At 38.6% G+C, this 15,238-nt stretch overlaps 1 protein-coding gene across 1 annotated transcript in view; it reads right to left on the bottom strand.

Moving 5' to 3' along the window:
• LOC103479234 (tissue factor-like) overlaps nucleotides 1-5,886 on the bottom strand; it is an 18,279-nt gene extending 12,393 nt beyond the window's left edge. Inside the window, exons 1-2 of the mRNA XM_008433548.2 lie at nucleotides 5,692-5,886; nucleotides 2,675-2,792 (exon numbers count right to left, since the gene is read on the bottom strand). Coding sequence (XP_008431770.1) covers nucleotides 2,675-2,792; nucleotides 5,692-5,755 — 182 coding nt within the window. The 5' untranslated portion in view covers nucleotides 5,756-5,886. The remainder of the gene's footprint in view (nucleotides 1-2,674; nucleotides 2,793-5,691) is intronic.
• Between the last annotated feature and the right edge of the window lie 9,352 nt (nucleotides 5,887-15,238).

Genomic DNA, 15,238 nt, shown 5'->3' with positions numbered 1-15,238 from the left:
CCCAGACGCCGATACGTTTAGGGCAAAACTCGCTACATTTACCCCGTTATGTGCGCGAGGTGAAGGAGCGTAAGGCGCTGAAGTTTACGGGAAAACATAATCGGTGCGCCGATTCAAAACATCTACAATAATGATAGTAACATGAATAAAATAATTGTCAGTACAAAGTAGCTTACAAATTCTTTGGTGGGGGGCGGTGAGGGACCTGGATTAGGGCTAGGGGGGCGCTGGCCCGAAAAAGGTTGAGAAACACTGGTTTAGACTGTAAATGGACAGCTCCACGTTGCATTCTCTTTAGCTTTCTCTGTTCTGTACTGGAGCCTGGAGTTAAAGGCGCCGTTTCAACTAAAGGTTTGCAATGAGCTTCCTAACCAAGGTGTCCGGTACATAACTCTTCAACACACTGCCAGCTCCCGGTGAGAAAGACGCATTTAGTTCAGTGTCCATGAGATGATATTCAGAATGAATTTTTTTATTGATTGATTTTAGTTGCACCAATTAGTCGACTAGTCGATTCTTTTCTCTGCAATGACTTTTTTCTGGGCGACTAGTCACAATCAGATGACAAAACAGATTTTTCCAAGGAAATGAAAGAAGGTGGACTAGGTGAGTTCGTCAGAAAGCTCAAATTGTATAAAAATGTAAATAATTTAACAAAGAGAAACTGTAAATTACAGCATAGGATCCAGAGACTTTAGCCCGCGGTAGTCAGGAGTCCGACTCCCGTCCTCCATTCGCTGGACCCAGTGGCGCAACTACACATTATTCAGGTGGATGCGAAAACATAGATCGGCGCCCCCCACCACCCAACCTCCCGAGGGAAAGATCGTCAGGGTGAAGGAGCGACGCTCCCCCAGCTCCGCTCTCTCTGCTCCTTACAGTCAGATTGCTGTAAAATAAACTAGTGCCGAAAAAATCCATTAAAAAATAAATAAATAAACTACCGGAGTAATGTGCGACAGCGCGTCATGATGTCAGGCTTTTTTATCCCTCAACTTCACCCAACTGATCAGCGTCACCCTCCGTATTGAAGTTTTTAACCTGGCAGCTTTGCTCTTATAAAAATATGGTTTGACTACATCTGGAAACGAAGTCCAAGCTTCATCCGTAGGGTCTGATAGAGGTGATCTCTGCCGCTGTCTGCATGTCGGTTCAGAGAGCCGCTGCTGAGTCCACGGTGCTTCCTGCTGCGCATCGGGCGGAAAAGYAGCAGGTGGTTTCGTTGAATTCAACTGTAACCAAACGGGATCCGTTCATAATACGTTTGGTTTGTCATGTTCCAAAAGCGCCATTGTGGTCAGTGTGATAATTTGACTCCTATACCAGTAGCTATTCATAGATCATCAGTATGAGCCGGTGTTTGGAATTTAAAAAAAAGTCAGACCCGACTTTGTGCAATGAACTTTTCTCCGCCGCTCACGAAGAATGGTGTGTTTATTGCTTTTAATTCTGCATAATAGACTCAGTAAAAGCGGGAGAAGGGGAGGGTGTCAATATTTGCCGTGAAAATAACTGATAAAGCCTCCAAGTAGTTATGAAGGGTTTTTGCGCGTACGTCACTGTGACGTCACCCCAACTAGTCGACTATTATCATAAAGTAGTCGACCTTAAAAAATATGTGGTCGTTCAACCTAATTTATATATATATATATATATACGGAAAGATTTAAGAATTGTCAGCCGATTCTCTAAATCTGTGACCACAGAACTGATAAAAGTACAACAGGTTCGATCAGTTCGTGTTCAGCCACACGGCAGGAGCAACACACCACACGAACCGATTCCACTCACAAACATCCTGATTCCAGAGGATAATCCAGTAAAACCCCCGACATAGCGGGAATTTATTATGACCAAACACAGATGACTATGTAGAAACAATAGTGATAGTTTGTGGAGTCATTTTAAGAGATAAAAGATGTAACAAAAAGAAAAGGTGGTGGATAAAAGACGACGGGAGCAGCCGTTCTATTTGCTGCACTACGATTTGGAGGTGAATATGTTTAACTGAATAAACATAATAAACATATATAATAATGACCTTTACATATAATAATAAATATTTCCACATATCATCTCCGATATCCACCAGACTCTCAGTTTCGCGATATGTCAGCTGTTTGGGATTCCTTTCTGTTCTTACATCATCGCGCTTTCTGATTGGCTACCTGTCACATTCAGCAGGTTGTATTCTCGTTCCCAGTCAGAGAAAAACCCCACAGGCTGCGATAAAAAGGCCAAGACAACCAAATTGGGTATATTCAGGATTTAGCGGGAACACCAACATGCAGAAGCCTTATCTGACGGTTCACGCCCCGCCCCCCCGCCCCGGGCCACAGCAAAACTTCCAAGTCTTGACCGGGCCAGGCCAGGACCGGGCCAGGCATACCCATGAAACCAGACAGAAAACAAACTTTCTACTTGGTTTAAGATCTCAAGTACTTTCAAGTAAGGTGTTTCACGTTCAATTGAAGTTTTAAGTCATTGGTATGAAAGTATAAGTCAAGTCCTAAGTTTTTTGAGGTTTTATCAAGTTAAGTCTGAAGTCACAATTTTTTGACTCAAGTCATGGAATATAGATTCCAAGTCATGTGACTCTGCCCTGTTCTGCCTAAGTCTAACAGGCAACAACTGATCATTAAAGGCAGGATAAAGAAAATGTGTCTGCACTTACGTTTCAGAGTACAGGATGGTATATGTATGCTCAGACTCTTCAACAGTCCATTTGAGAATAGTTTGAAAATCTAGAGATGTCCAATGAACATTCTGTGCTTTGGGTACAGAAGTGTCACCTGGAAATATGAACAGAAAACATTTGTCTCTTTAGAATGAAAGCATTTTCTACTCCTTTCACTGAAAGTTTAGCATTATGATATGTGGCTTTACTTCTTGTGATTCTATGATCTTCCTTCCTTATTTTCTTCTGTTTGAGAGTAAAATACTCAAAACGTTATGCTTGATACACTTTCATTAAACATACATTCACCACCATTTATAAATTTAATGGTCAATTAATGGAAAAAAAACATTCAATAAATGGTCCAAGTTTACATTTTCTTGCTAAAAAACAGGTTCTGTTCACTGGCAGTCTAAAAAAGTTAAAATGAGATCAGAGATGCTGTTCAACAATTTTATGTCCATGAAGATGCAGTGTCATCAAAGGTAAAGGAAAAATACCATAAAATGCACTATCTCTGTCTAATTACACATAAATATGCAGTATTTACCTTTAGTCTCCTGTGTTTTTATTTAAGTAAAACATAAATTTTATATTTCAGCTCCATGTTGGTTAATTTTTAACTTTTTTTGGCACCACTTGGGGTTTTTAATGTAGGCTAGTTGGGCAGTTGCCCAGGGTGGCATTAGAAAATTCTCAGATACTTTCTTACATTTTAATTGGTTGAATAGAGGGAGGGGCTTCGCAAGGGTGCCATTCATTTGAGAACCACCACTGACTGGCATTACCCAGTAGGAGGGGTTCACACAGGGCTGCGGTCAGGATAAGGGAAGCACTCTTGCAAACTTAGTGACTTTTCAAAGCCCTGTAGGACCTTTCTTTATTTCAAAAAGTGGTGAGAAACAAATCTAGCCGCTTTATTTTGTGTTACTGGAGACTGGCTACAAAAATCGCCAATCACTCTGCAGTTACTATCCTTACTGAGCAAGCAGTTATAGCTGCCATGAGCCCCTCCCACTTCCTAAACACTGCAATCAGTCTCACACAGCTGTCCTGCAGTCAGAGCAGAGGAGACCCATTCCTCTCCGTGTTCACATTGCAAAGAAATCCCATGTGCAAAGCTGAGAAACACTACTGATCAATGCTCACCATTCCAACTCCCACCTCACCATAGGGGTGTATGTCTGAGTTGAGATGATTTTATACATTAATGTGGGCTGTGATGTAGACATTTTCCAGGTTGTATTGTGGCAACCAATAAAAAAATTCAGCTGCAATGTACACCCTTCAACCCAACAGATCTGAGGTACCCAGAAAATACTGCGTTCTTTGGGTGTCTCAAAGTGTTATTGTTAATTTAGACAATTGTATTCTGCAGTATGCAACCTTTACAAAAATGTGTATTTTACATATTTGTTCAAACTGTCACCATGTCTTTCTGACAGTAAAATATAAGACAAATAATCTGTGAAAAGATCAAGCTTCTCCACCTCCTCCCTGAGCTATTAATGCCGTCTGAAGAAATGCACCCTGGTCACAAACAACCAATAAGAACCAGTAGGAGGGTCTTAGTGCTATCAATCAACCTCATCTACATGCTGCTCATTGTGCTAATTGCAGAGAAACAGCTTAGTGTTCCAGGAAAACTGTTAATCTGCCGTCATCGGTGGACATGCTAACTAGCCTTAGCATTCATGGCTGGCTCGGCTGTGGTGAACTAAATGTAAACTGTAAACCAAATCTGTAAACCTGTAAACCATTAATAAAAATTAGTAAACCATTAATCACTATGAATGATGTGTGTGAGATGATGTGTGTGAGGTTATTCTTATTCTTATTTATTAGTTTTATTTTATCTGTAAAGTGTGACACAAGTTTTCTTTTTTAGCATATGCACTTGACATACGGCAATTTCTAAATTTCGTTGTTCGTGTGACAATGACAATAAAGATTTATCTATCTATTATCTATTAAACTGACATCACTATTCAGTCAGTCATCTGTCTGGTTGTTTCTGATGGAGGTGTGTATTTTATGGCAGGTCGATAGGGAGAAGGCAGAGGATCTTAATTTTTTTTCCACAGATTATCTGCGTCACATTATACTGTCATGACCTGGTTATAGTTTTAGCAAATGTATAAAAGATAGTTTTTATACTGCATCTTTAATACTGATACTAATGTTACTATGAGACGATGTGGCGACAGTGGGAGGAGTTTGTCCTGCAATCGACAGGTTCCCAGTTCCATTCCCGCTCTTTCCACTTCTGTCATTGTGTCCTTGGCCAAATGTGTCTATCAGTCATACACTCTTCAGTCAGTCTGTCAGACTCTGTTAAACTGACTGAATGAAGTGTGGGGTCCTCTGGTCTTGATAAAGCACAAGTACAAGCCATTTATCAATATCTCCACCCACAGAGTTACAATCTGTTACAGATCAGTAAAACGGACTGATAAGTGCTGACCATAGTGTTTCATTTCTGCTAAAAGTAAAGCTTTTATCAGAATTTACTGTCTCCGCATATGAATCAGTGAAAAGGCTCAATAATAAGCAAGGTATCACATGCTGAAAATGTTAAGTTCCTCAGCATTCCTTAAACAGGCAGAGTAAACATGAACTTTTTATCCTGAATCGGATATGAGGTGGAACACCAGAAAGAAGAAAAGTTAAACAGTTCCTGAAGATAAACTAAATCATATAAGCTCTGACCGAAGGCTGTTTATTCACAGGGATACACTGGCAAGTCAGTAAACATTCAGACAATTCCCAACCTAATATTATCTAACTATGTATATAAAATGTACATCAGTGTTAAATTGCATAGGTTTGTAGACGACTGAACTTTTCTCTAACAGAGCAATAGACTAGTTATACTCTGTAATGGCATGGTATCCAACAGAAGTAAACCATAAACATGACAGTACCATTTCTAAGTGCACTGTGTGGAGTTTTCAGAGAGGCTGGTGGAGATGACTTGTACCAGAACAGAAGAAAACAATGATCTCATGACATACCTGTGGTCATGCTCCAAGTGGTCATACATGCTCCCACACACAGCAGAGTTTTTATACATGCCATGTTAACACACTAGAATCCGTTCCAAGGAAATCTGTGGTTCTTCATTAACTACCTGAGCCGAAAAGAAGCTCTTCTGGTTTTCAGTGGCTCAGACAGTTTCTGTGTAGCAGGGCAGAGAGCGTGGGAGCAGCTGTGAGGTGGAGCTAGGGGAACATTCAGGGTCCGCCTGCTGTATGCTGATTTTTTCCACATGTTTGCACATATGGGGCTCAGTCTGAATTCCTCCCTAAAAACATGTGTTGAAGAGCATGAATGCCTTATGACTAAGTGTGCACATTCATTTGAAAATTGGGAAACTTGAGTTTCAGTCATTTTTATGTCTGAAGAGGACTAAGAGATGACAAAGCAGTGAGCAACACACTGGAATGGCATGTACTCTGAAAAGGGATTGTGGTCTGGAAATTAAAACAAGCTATTCTTCTCATCAGTGGTTCTTTTGTAAGAAACAAACAGCTTGAGCTCTCGTTGCCTTGACAACCGAGAAGCTTTGTGGCCTGACCCAGATCAGACTCACCATAAACCACTTTGTTTATGGTGAATTTGTTCATTTTGTTCACATTAGCCCTTAGCCAGATAAGTGGGTCAAAAATGACTCGGTGAGGGTTCTTTTGCTATATCTTTTTAACAAAAGTTATTTCATATTCCAGGTGTTCCTCAAAAATGTGTTATTGAGATCATACCATTTAAAATTGAATCTCACCTCTGACACATTTAGCAGAATTTACATTTTCATAATACTATGCAAGCTTCCTAGCCTACATGGGAATTTTTCTGCTATAATCCAAGAGCACACATTTTCAGTCTGAAAGCAGGATTTCATGTCTTTTATTCTCAAAACTTGTAACACTTGTACTCAAAACTTTTCGCACTCACACTCTGCTCGCTTTTGGAAATGCCTCTCAGCCAATAGAGGCATTTCCAAATGAAAATGAAAAGCCTTAGTGCTTTTACAAATTTGTTGAAACTGTCTCAATGTTGTGACAGTATGGTATGAGTTGTCATCTCCCAGTACTCCCAGTACTAACTAGAAACAGCAAATCAGAGACAAAGGGAGGGCCTTAGTACTGTCAATCATGTTCGTGTATGTGCTTGCTCTTTGCTATGCTGCAGCTTCTTCCTGATAGATGAGGCTTCTATTAATGCTCAGGCTAGTTAGCATGGCGATTTGATAAACGTCATTGCTAGATTGGAAAGTTGTTTCTCCACCATTAGCACACTGAGCAGTGCATACACAAGGGTGATTGACAACACTAATACCCTCTTCATGGCTTTGATTGGTTGTTTCTGACCGGAAGCAGTACATTTATTTCTTCAGAAGACGACAGTAGTTCAGGAAGGAGGTGGAGGAGTTTGATTTTTCACAGATTGCCTGTCTTATACTGTCAGGACGTTTTAGCAAACGAAAAAAAAAAAAATCTTTGCTTACTTATAAAAGTTACACACTGCAACTTTAAGCACAAAATCTACACTGTAAAATTCAATTAGTTATCATTACTTTAAAAATACAGGTAAACTGATTGCACAGTACAGATAACTATGTGCTTTCTTTGTACAGTACACTTATACAATAGTTTAAGTAACTAAAACAAAAGAGAAACAAGAGTTACTTGATATACTCATGACTTAGTAAGGACTTCCAAGAATAACAATTTTATTCTATTGATTTATTGCATGTGAAATTTACTCAATTTAGTCCATATAACACTTATTGAAGTTGAGCTGTCTTAGCATCTCAAAGTTATAATTACTTGAACAGCAATCTGATTTGCGTGCTTAAAAAAATGAAAACCAATAGCCAGGGTCACAACCACATATTATTCAGGTGGATGCGAACACAGAAATCGCATCCAAATCGCATCGCGCCACCCCCTCCAGATGGGATTTTGACGCCCCCTCTGGTGCAGCGCCCCTATGCGTTGCATGGCCACTTTTTGCGCCACTGCCAATAGCACTTAAAAAGACTCAATTCTATTCTATTCAAAAATACTTTATTGATTGCAAATGGGAATTAAATTAAATGTTGTTGTAACTCATGAATTCAGATTCTTCAAAGAGTTGTTGTAGATGGTGATGACTGTTGGCAGGAAAGGTCTCCAGTAGCAGTCCGTATTACAGCGAATCTGAAGAAACCTCTGACTGAAGATTCTCTGTTTTCTCAAGCTAGTCTCTTGAAGAGGATGGTCAGGGTTGTCCATAATTTTATTGATTTCATGAAGAACCCTTCTTTGAATCATGATCTCCACAGTCATCCCAGAGCAGAACCAGAACAGAACCAGAGCAGAACCAGAACAGAACCAAATCAGAACCAGAACAGAACCAAAACAGAACCAGAACAGAACCAGAACAGAACCAGAAAAGAACCAGAGCAGAACCAGAACAGAACCAGAGCAGAACCAGAACAGAACCAAAACAGAACCAGAACAGAACCAGAACAGAACCAGAACAGAACCAGAACAGAACCAGCCTTCTTTATCAGGCTGTTGAGCCTTTTGACGTCCCTGGTTCTGATGCTGCTGCCCAACAGATGATGGCTGAAGAGATGATGCTCTCAACAGACTGAAGATTTGCAGCATCTTGCTGCAAACTTTGAATCTTTTGTTTTACTTCCTCAAGAAGCTAAAATAAATTAATCTGAATTACAATTGAACATAATAAATAAAGGCTCAGATTATAGTTTGATCATCCTTTTTATATTTCTTCCTTTTATATCATCCTTAAAGATAGTCTTCAATGATATCTAGAAGAAGCTTTAAAATAATAAGGTCAGTAAAATAGTACACACACTTAGAACCTTGTTAAGGAATAAACATGCTGACATGTAGATGCACTCTAAAAAGTGTATTTGGGCTGTAGTTCATGTTATGGACTTATTTACATTAATCTCAGTTAATTCTTTTGGTTTAGCAATGACAACTGTGTTGAATTAACTTAAAAGTTACAAATCTTTAACTTAAAGGAACTTTTTACATTGACTTTATTTGAAATAATTAAGCTCAATGCCACATTTATTTCCTACATCTGACATCATGACTCAAGCTTCACCAGGGACAGATCCTGTACCGACCAGGTGATGTGGTGGTGCAGGAGTAGAGCACAACAAACATAAGGAGACCTTAGTCCTCAATGTGGCTATTGCAGGTTCGATTCCTGACCTGATGACCTTAATTGCATGTCTTCCCCCTCCTCCATTACCCAATTTCTTGTCTAACTCCTCTCAAATAAAGGTCACCTGACCCAAAAATCTTTAAAGAAAATATCCTGTATTACTTTATTTGAAGTAAACTAAATTGAGTAAGAATGATTTAAATTAAACCACTGAGATTGAGTTAAGTTAAACCAACTTAATGAATTAACTTGGATAAACTTAATTGAATTACTTGTTACCAACTGAAGCAATTCAATTAAGTTGGTTCAACTATTTTCATTTATCTTAAATCCACTTATAGAGAAGTGAGATTTTCCAAATGTCACCACTTGCACAATTCCTGGACAACACTCAGCACTCAGACTGGATTTATCAGTGTCCCAGTGTGATGAAACCAAACAGAAACATTAAAACAGATAAATGTTGTAAATTGTTTGTACTGCCGACATTGCTTTCCAGTTTTGTGTACTAAAGGATTACTCGGGCAATTTAGGGGCATGTTCAATATCAGTTTTGTGTCTGTACATCCAGTAACTAACTTTCAGCTCTTAACATCATATGTTAGTTTAGCACAATCTATAGCAGCAGATAGAGGTAAGTGCTTTACTTGTTAAAAGTGAAAAAAAAAATTACTGAAATGATTTGTGTTATGCTAAGCTGCAATGCTGACCAGTGGTGGGAAGTAACGAAGTACAAGTACTTCGTTACTGAACTTAAGTACAATTTTTGTGTATCTGTACTTTACTTAAGTAGATTTAATAATGGATACTTTCTACTTTTACTCCACTACATTTTACAGTAAGTATCTGTACTTTCTACTTCACTACATTTCTACAAAAGTGACGTGTTTTGTCCATCCATCCATCCATCCATCCATCCATCCATCCATCCATCCATCCATCCATCCATCCATTTTCTTACACCCTTGCCCATCAGTGGGGCCGGAAGGGTTGCTGGTGCCCATCTCCAGCTAGTGTACCGGGCGAGAGGCGGGGKCACCTGGACAGGTCACCAGTCTGTCACAGGGCAACACAGAGACACACAGGACACACAACCATGCACACACACACGTAGGGACAATTTGGAAAAACCAATTAACCTGACAGTCTCTCTCTTTCATTCGCTATCAAAGTTTGATTGCAACAGAAGTTAACTTAAAATTTCAGTTTCTGATTGGACCCCAGGCAGGAGTAGGCGGGTTTCACGGACAGAAAAATAGCTGAGCGCCAGCAGAGGCAAAAAGAGGCAACTAATATTTTAAATAACATCATTAGTAATGTCAGCATTATCAGAAGTGTTTAGAAGCCGACAGCCAGCATCGGAAACCCCATCTATCAGTGGGATAAAGCTAAAGTCAGCCTGCACTCGATTTTAATGTGCGCGACAGCAGAAGTTATGGCGCTCTCTTTTCAAAGTAAAAGTGGATCTCCAGTTTATGTTTTATTTACACGTCAAGATTCTCTCCGGCGGCTATAAGAGGCTAAAATTTTGTGTTAATTAATTTGCAAAACGACATTATGGATCTGAAAAAAAATGTATATATTGTGTAGGCAAAAAAATCCTGTAAAGCACATATGTGCAACTGGAACGGATCCTTTTCTGCGTTGTGCTGGTTATCAAGTGAATGAACCGTGACACAGTTTATCTTTTGAACAGATGATTCTCGGTTTATTTCTGACGAAAATACAAAAACAAAACAACCGTGTGAAATGCTGCCCGCTCCAAGTCCTACACCAAACAAAAGTATAAAACAAAAATTAACTTAATAGATCTATAAATAAACTGAATGTATTTAGATGGAACAATAAAAAGCACACACCTCTCCCGCAGGACAACATGACAAAAGGGGAGGGGCTAAGGGGCGCAAACAATTTAAAGACAATACCACAGAAGAAGAAATAAAAGGGAACAATGACTAAGGTGTTTCAGTAAGATAAGGAATATGTGAATATGTGTATGTATGTACATACACAATGTTTCACTGCTAATTCAAAGAACAATAATACATTATCTGTCATATGATCCACTTTCTTCTGATAGCATGTAAATGATACATGGCAAACTTTTTCAGATTTTCATTAGTCAAAAAAAATTGTGTGAGTTACCTATGTACATACATACATACATACATACATACATACATACATACATACATACATACATACATACATACATACATACATACATACATACATACATACATACNACATACATACATACATACATACATACATACATACATACATACATACATACATACATACATACATACATACATACATACATACATACATACATACAATATGTATTATTCAGTATTAATCATTATTTATTTGTGTCTGTATAGTTATATAAATATGTATTGATATTACTAAATAATTTATTAAATAAATTCTGAACGATTGTGTGCTTTGTAATATTCTCATTATACATCAATATAAGTATATTCCATTCCTATTCTATTGTTACAGCCACTAAGCATATTTAAATATGCTGAACTATGTATTAAAAACATACTTAAATAATACAATTGTTTATAAATGTAGCTTTGATAGATGTTTGAATATGGTTTCCAGTAACAAAAAAGCGTATTATGATCGATTAAATGCGCTGACACGTCATTTTGCCTGCTAAACACATAACGCTGAGTGGAGTGGTGGACCGCTCCAAGATGGCCGCCCTAAATCTCGTCAGCGACAATAGGCAAAAGCGGCCATGTGGCGTATATCCTTATATTATGTCTACGGTTACATCCAAGTCGCATTGCGTTTTTGTCCGTTAAAATGTGAAGTTCAGGGACTTAAGGTGGCGCCGTAAAATCCGAGCAATAACGTGACTTAGTGTCTGTTGTCACTCTTCGCCTCCCCCTTTACCCGCACACGGAGCTCCAAGACATGCGCAGTGGTTTCCTCTGAGCGGGAGAAAATGTCTGTCTGATCGTCAGTAATATAATAGCGCTGCATAATAAATCATAAGATATGGTGACATGTAAAATCAGCAGCGCTTCGCTTTCACAGACGGTGGGACTTCGTCCAATTTTTAGCGTCACTTGGAAGGAAAGCTTAAAGAAAGGTAAGATCTGTGGACGTGATGCTAGCTAAGCTAGCTGTAGTGAGACACATGTTGCATCTGCGATGAAAAAAAGTCACTCATGCGCTGAATTATTGTTGACTGAGGTGTCGCATATATGGGACAACGCTGGTACCAAAGTGCAATAAAGTGGTATGATATTCAGGAACGATCCGATTCTTCTGAACGGATCTTTACTGATTAAATTTATTTTAGCTGTAAGTATTTAATATCTAGGTGTTTAATGGGAATGTGGATCTTTCAGATCAATTTGAGAAGCAATTTTGATAGGTAAAAGTAAATTTTTTTGTGTCATGTAGCACGGGGTGCTGGTCTTGACTTGGTCTTGGGTAGGTGGTCTTGACTACAACTCTGCTACGTCGCTCCTTGGTTGCCTGTCCTCTCCCACCCACCTTCTTTCCATCCCCTTTCTGTTGGATTTCTTAAAACATAAATGCCACTAGTGGCAAAAAAAAAAGTGAAATTCATGTTATGTTTGGACAGGAGACAAGATGTTTCCATCCCTGAAATTATGATGCATAGAATCATATATCTAAGTCTAAACTATGTTACAGAGTAAACACAATAAAAACATGCTTTATCTGTGGCATTGTTCATTAAAATGGCACATTTCTAATGTATAAAATTATATACGATCGGTTCACTTAATGATATTAGCGTTTAGGTAATCCATTCAGCAAGTACTTTTACTTTTAATACTTAAGTATTTTTAAAAGCCAGTACTTTTTTACTTTTACTTATGTACAAATGTTAATATGATAGTTTTACTTTTACTTCAGTACATTTTTGTCTGTGTATTTGTACTTCTACTTAAGTAAATTTTTTGAGTACTTTCTCCACCACTGATGCTGACATATGGAAGACAGCCACTGGACTATGAGACTCCTATGAGAACTTAACAGGCAGATTATGTAGAAGTCAGTGGGACCATGGCTAAGTAGAACTGGGAGACCTCAAAGTACAGTGATCCAAATTGCTGTCACATCTGGTTTCTAAAAGTGGATATTAACTAATAGTTACCAACTAGTGATGTTAGAAATATTCAACTGACTAATCAGGAACATCCTAAACCCCCATGTACTCAAATTCATTTCAACTGTTCACATAGTGGCACTATGGAGTTTATATCTATCCAACACTTCCTCCTTTGCCTTGAAGATCTTGATAAGGTATAGTGTGTAGCGATGCAAAATCCTTCTACAGGTTGAAACAGCAAAAAGTCTGGTGATATATCGTAAATAGTAAAGTTCAACTTCAACCTAGGGCTCTTGTTTTCTAATACTATTTCTCTAAATAATCCCTTTTCCCCTATTATGCAGTCCTTAAAATTCAACAACAGCTTTACATGTAAGGGAATGTAAAATGTATAACTTGAATTTTATCAGACCGCCAAGATTATGTTGGAAAATTGCCCATCCTTGCCTGAACAAGCTAACGTTATGCCTATTTGGTTCCTTAGCAACCTTAGCAGTCTTTGCAAGTGTGTATTAACAGGCACACTTCATAACTTACATTATTATCCTTTAAAAGAAAGGATAATAATGAATTACTTGTTACCCAACTGACAGCGCAAAAGTCAAAGCCAACAGGTTTCCCTCCGTTCTCCATCCTGTGTGCTGAACTGAGCAAAAGGTTAGCTAATTTTTGTACGTCGGGGTAGCTGTGGGATTTTATTTCAAGCCACTGGCCTGCTTGAAATAAGCAGGCCAGAAATGTTTCTTTCACACTTGGCAAGAAAACCAAGGTGCCATGAAATCTTTTGACACCATGTGTAAGTCATTTAATAAGAATGTTGAGTGATAAGCTGCTGTAGTTTAAAGCTGATGAATCTGCTAGTGTTGTTGTAACCAAGCAGATGTTTTTGCTCTTTGCATGCCTGACTTTTACTAGCACAGATTTATTAGTTCATAAACATTTAGCATGTACATGGAGTAAATAAGAAAATCAGCAGTAATCTGATCTGTGCTGTGCTCATCCGAGTACATTCCTGAGGGAGTTGACTGAGGCCTCAGCGATGGTTAACTCTGTACTCACTCCTTTTTGGTCAGAAAAACACAAGATTTATGCTCAGTGAAATCTGATATCTTGTGGGAATGTCCTTATTTGGAGAGTAACAGTTTCCTAGAAAAGTAGTCAAAGGTCATCATGCTGTCATTTACGATTTAAGGGAAGTATAAAATCTGACTCATCTTATGTCGTCAGAAGCATCTCATTCAACAGCTGAATCACTCATGTTCAGACTGGACCTAAACCTAACCATTTGTTTAGTTCTATTCTACTTCATGTACAAAGTGAACATTCTGGCCTCCCACATTACTCAGTGTGACTTGGATGAGTTTTCTGTTTATTCTCAATGCACAAGTATTATTTTAACATTTGGCCCAGAATAATATTTGCATGTTTTGATCCTTTTCTCATCCATGGATTGAAAAATTGCACAACATGTCCTACAAAAACTTATTTTAACAGTTCTTCAAAGGCTAAAAAACATCACTTCATTCCAGCTTAAACACAAGAAAACTGATTCAGACAAAATGAAAAGACCATGTCTGTTATATCACAAAAATGTGGGTAAGCTGGGTGGGGAACCCAATTAGCATCCATTGGGCTTTTGGACTCATGTAGTTAAGAGAGGACAATTTTAAAGCTTATTAACCCTTTTTAAAACCTTTTGACTCGTTATATCCTCTCTATGCCCGGATTCAGAAAATGCTGTGCACAAAGACTGAGGTCACACAGAGATAACAGCGTCACAATAATCAGCATTTATTCAAGACGGATGCATGTCACCAGAAAAGCACATCACAAAACATCAGAAAACTCAGAGCACAAACACATGAATTTACCTGAGAGAGAGAAAAAGACAAAAGATGGAAACGACAAACAAAAAGCAAAGACGTCTTTGGAGAATTGCAAAAGCAAATCTGGTTTGTTCCTCCTGTGTATAAACTTTTATAGTAAAGGTGTATTCTTCTCTTTAATTTATTCAAATAAGGTGTATCTTTGCTCATCCAACCAGTAGCTGTCTCAGAACCTCTTTAAAGATAGAAACTCCCTGCAATTTGTTTCCAAGATCAAACACCAGTTGTCTCCTTCATCTAAACTAGCGGTTCTCAACGTGGGTGGTACCGCCCCCCAGGGGGCGCTCAGAGGACGGCAGGGGGCGCTGGCAGACATTTTTACAAAAGGGGGACGCTGGGATGCCTTTGGGGGGCGTTTGGTCGAAGGTAAACTTTACACCTTAAATG

This window comes from Poecilia reticulata, linkage group LG17 (assembly GCF_000633615.1).
Source record: "Poecilia reticulata strain Guanapo linkage group LG17, Guppy_female_1.0+MT, whole genome shotgun sequence".
In the NCBI taxonomy this organism is placed as follows: Eukaryota; Metazoa; Chordata; class Actinopteri; order Cyprinodontiformes; family Poeciliidae; genus Poecilia; species Poecilia reticulata.
This window is presented reverse-complemented; position numbering and strand designations above follow the sequence as displayed.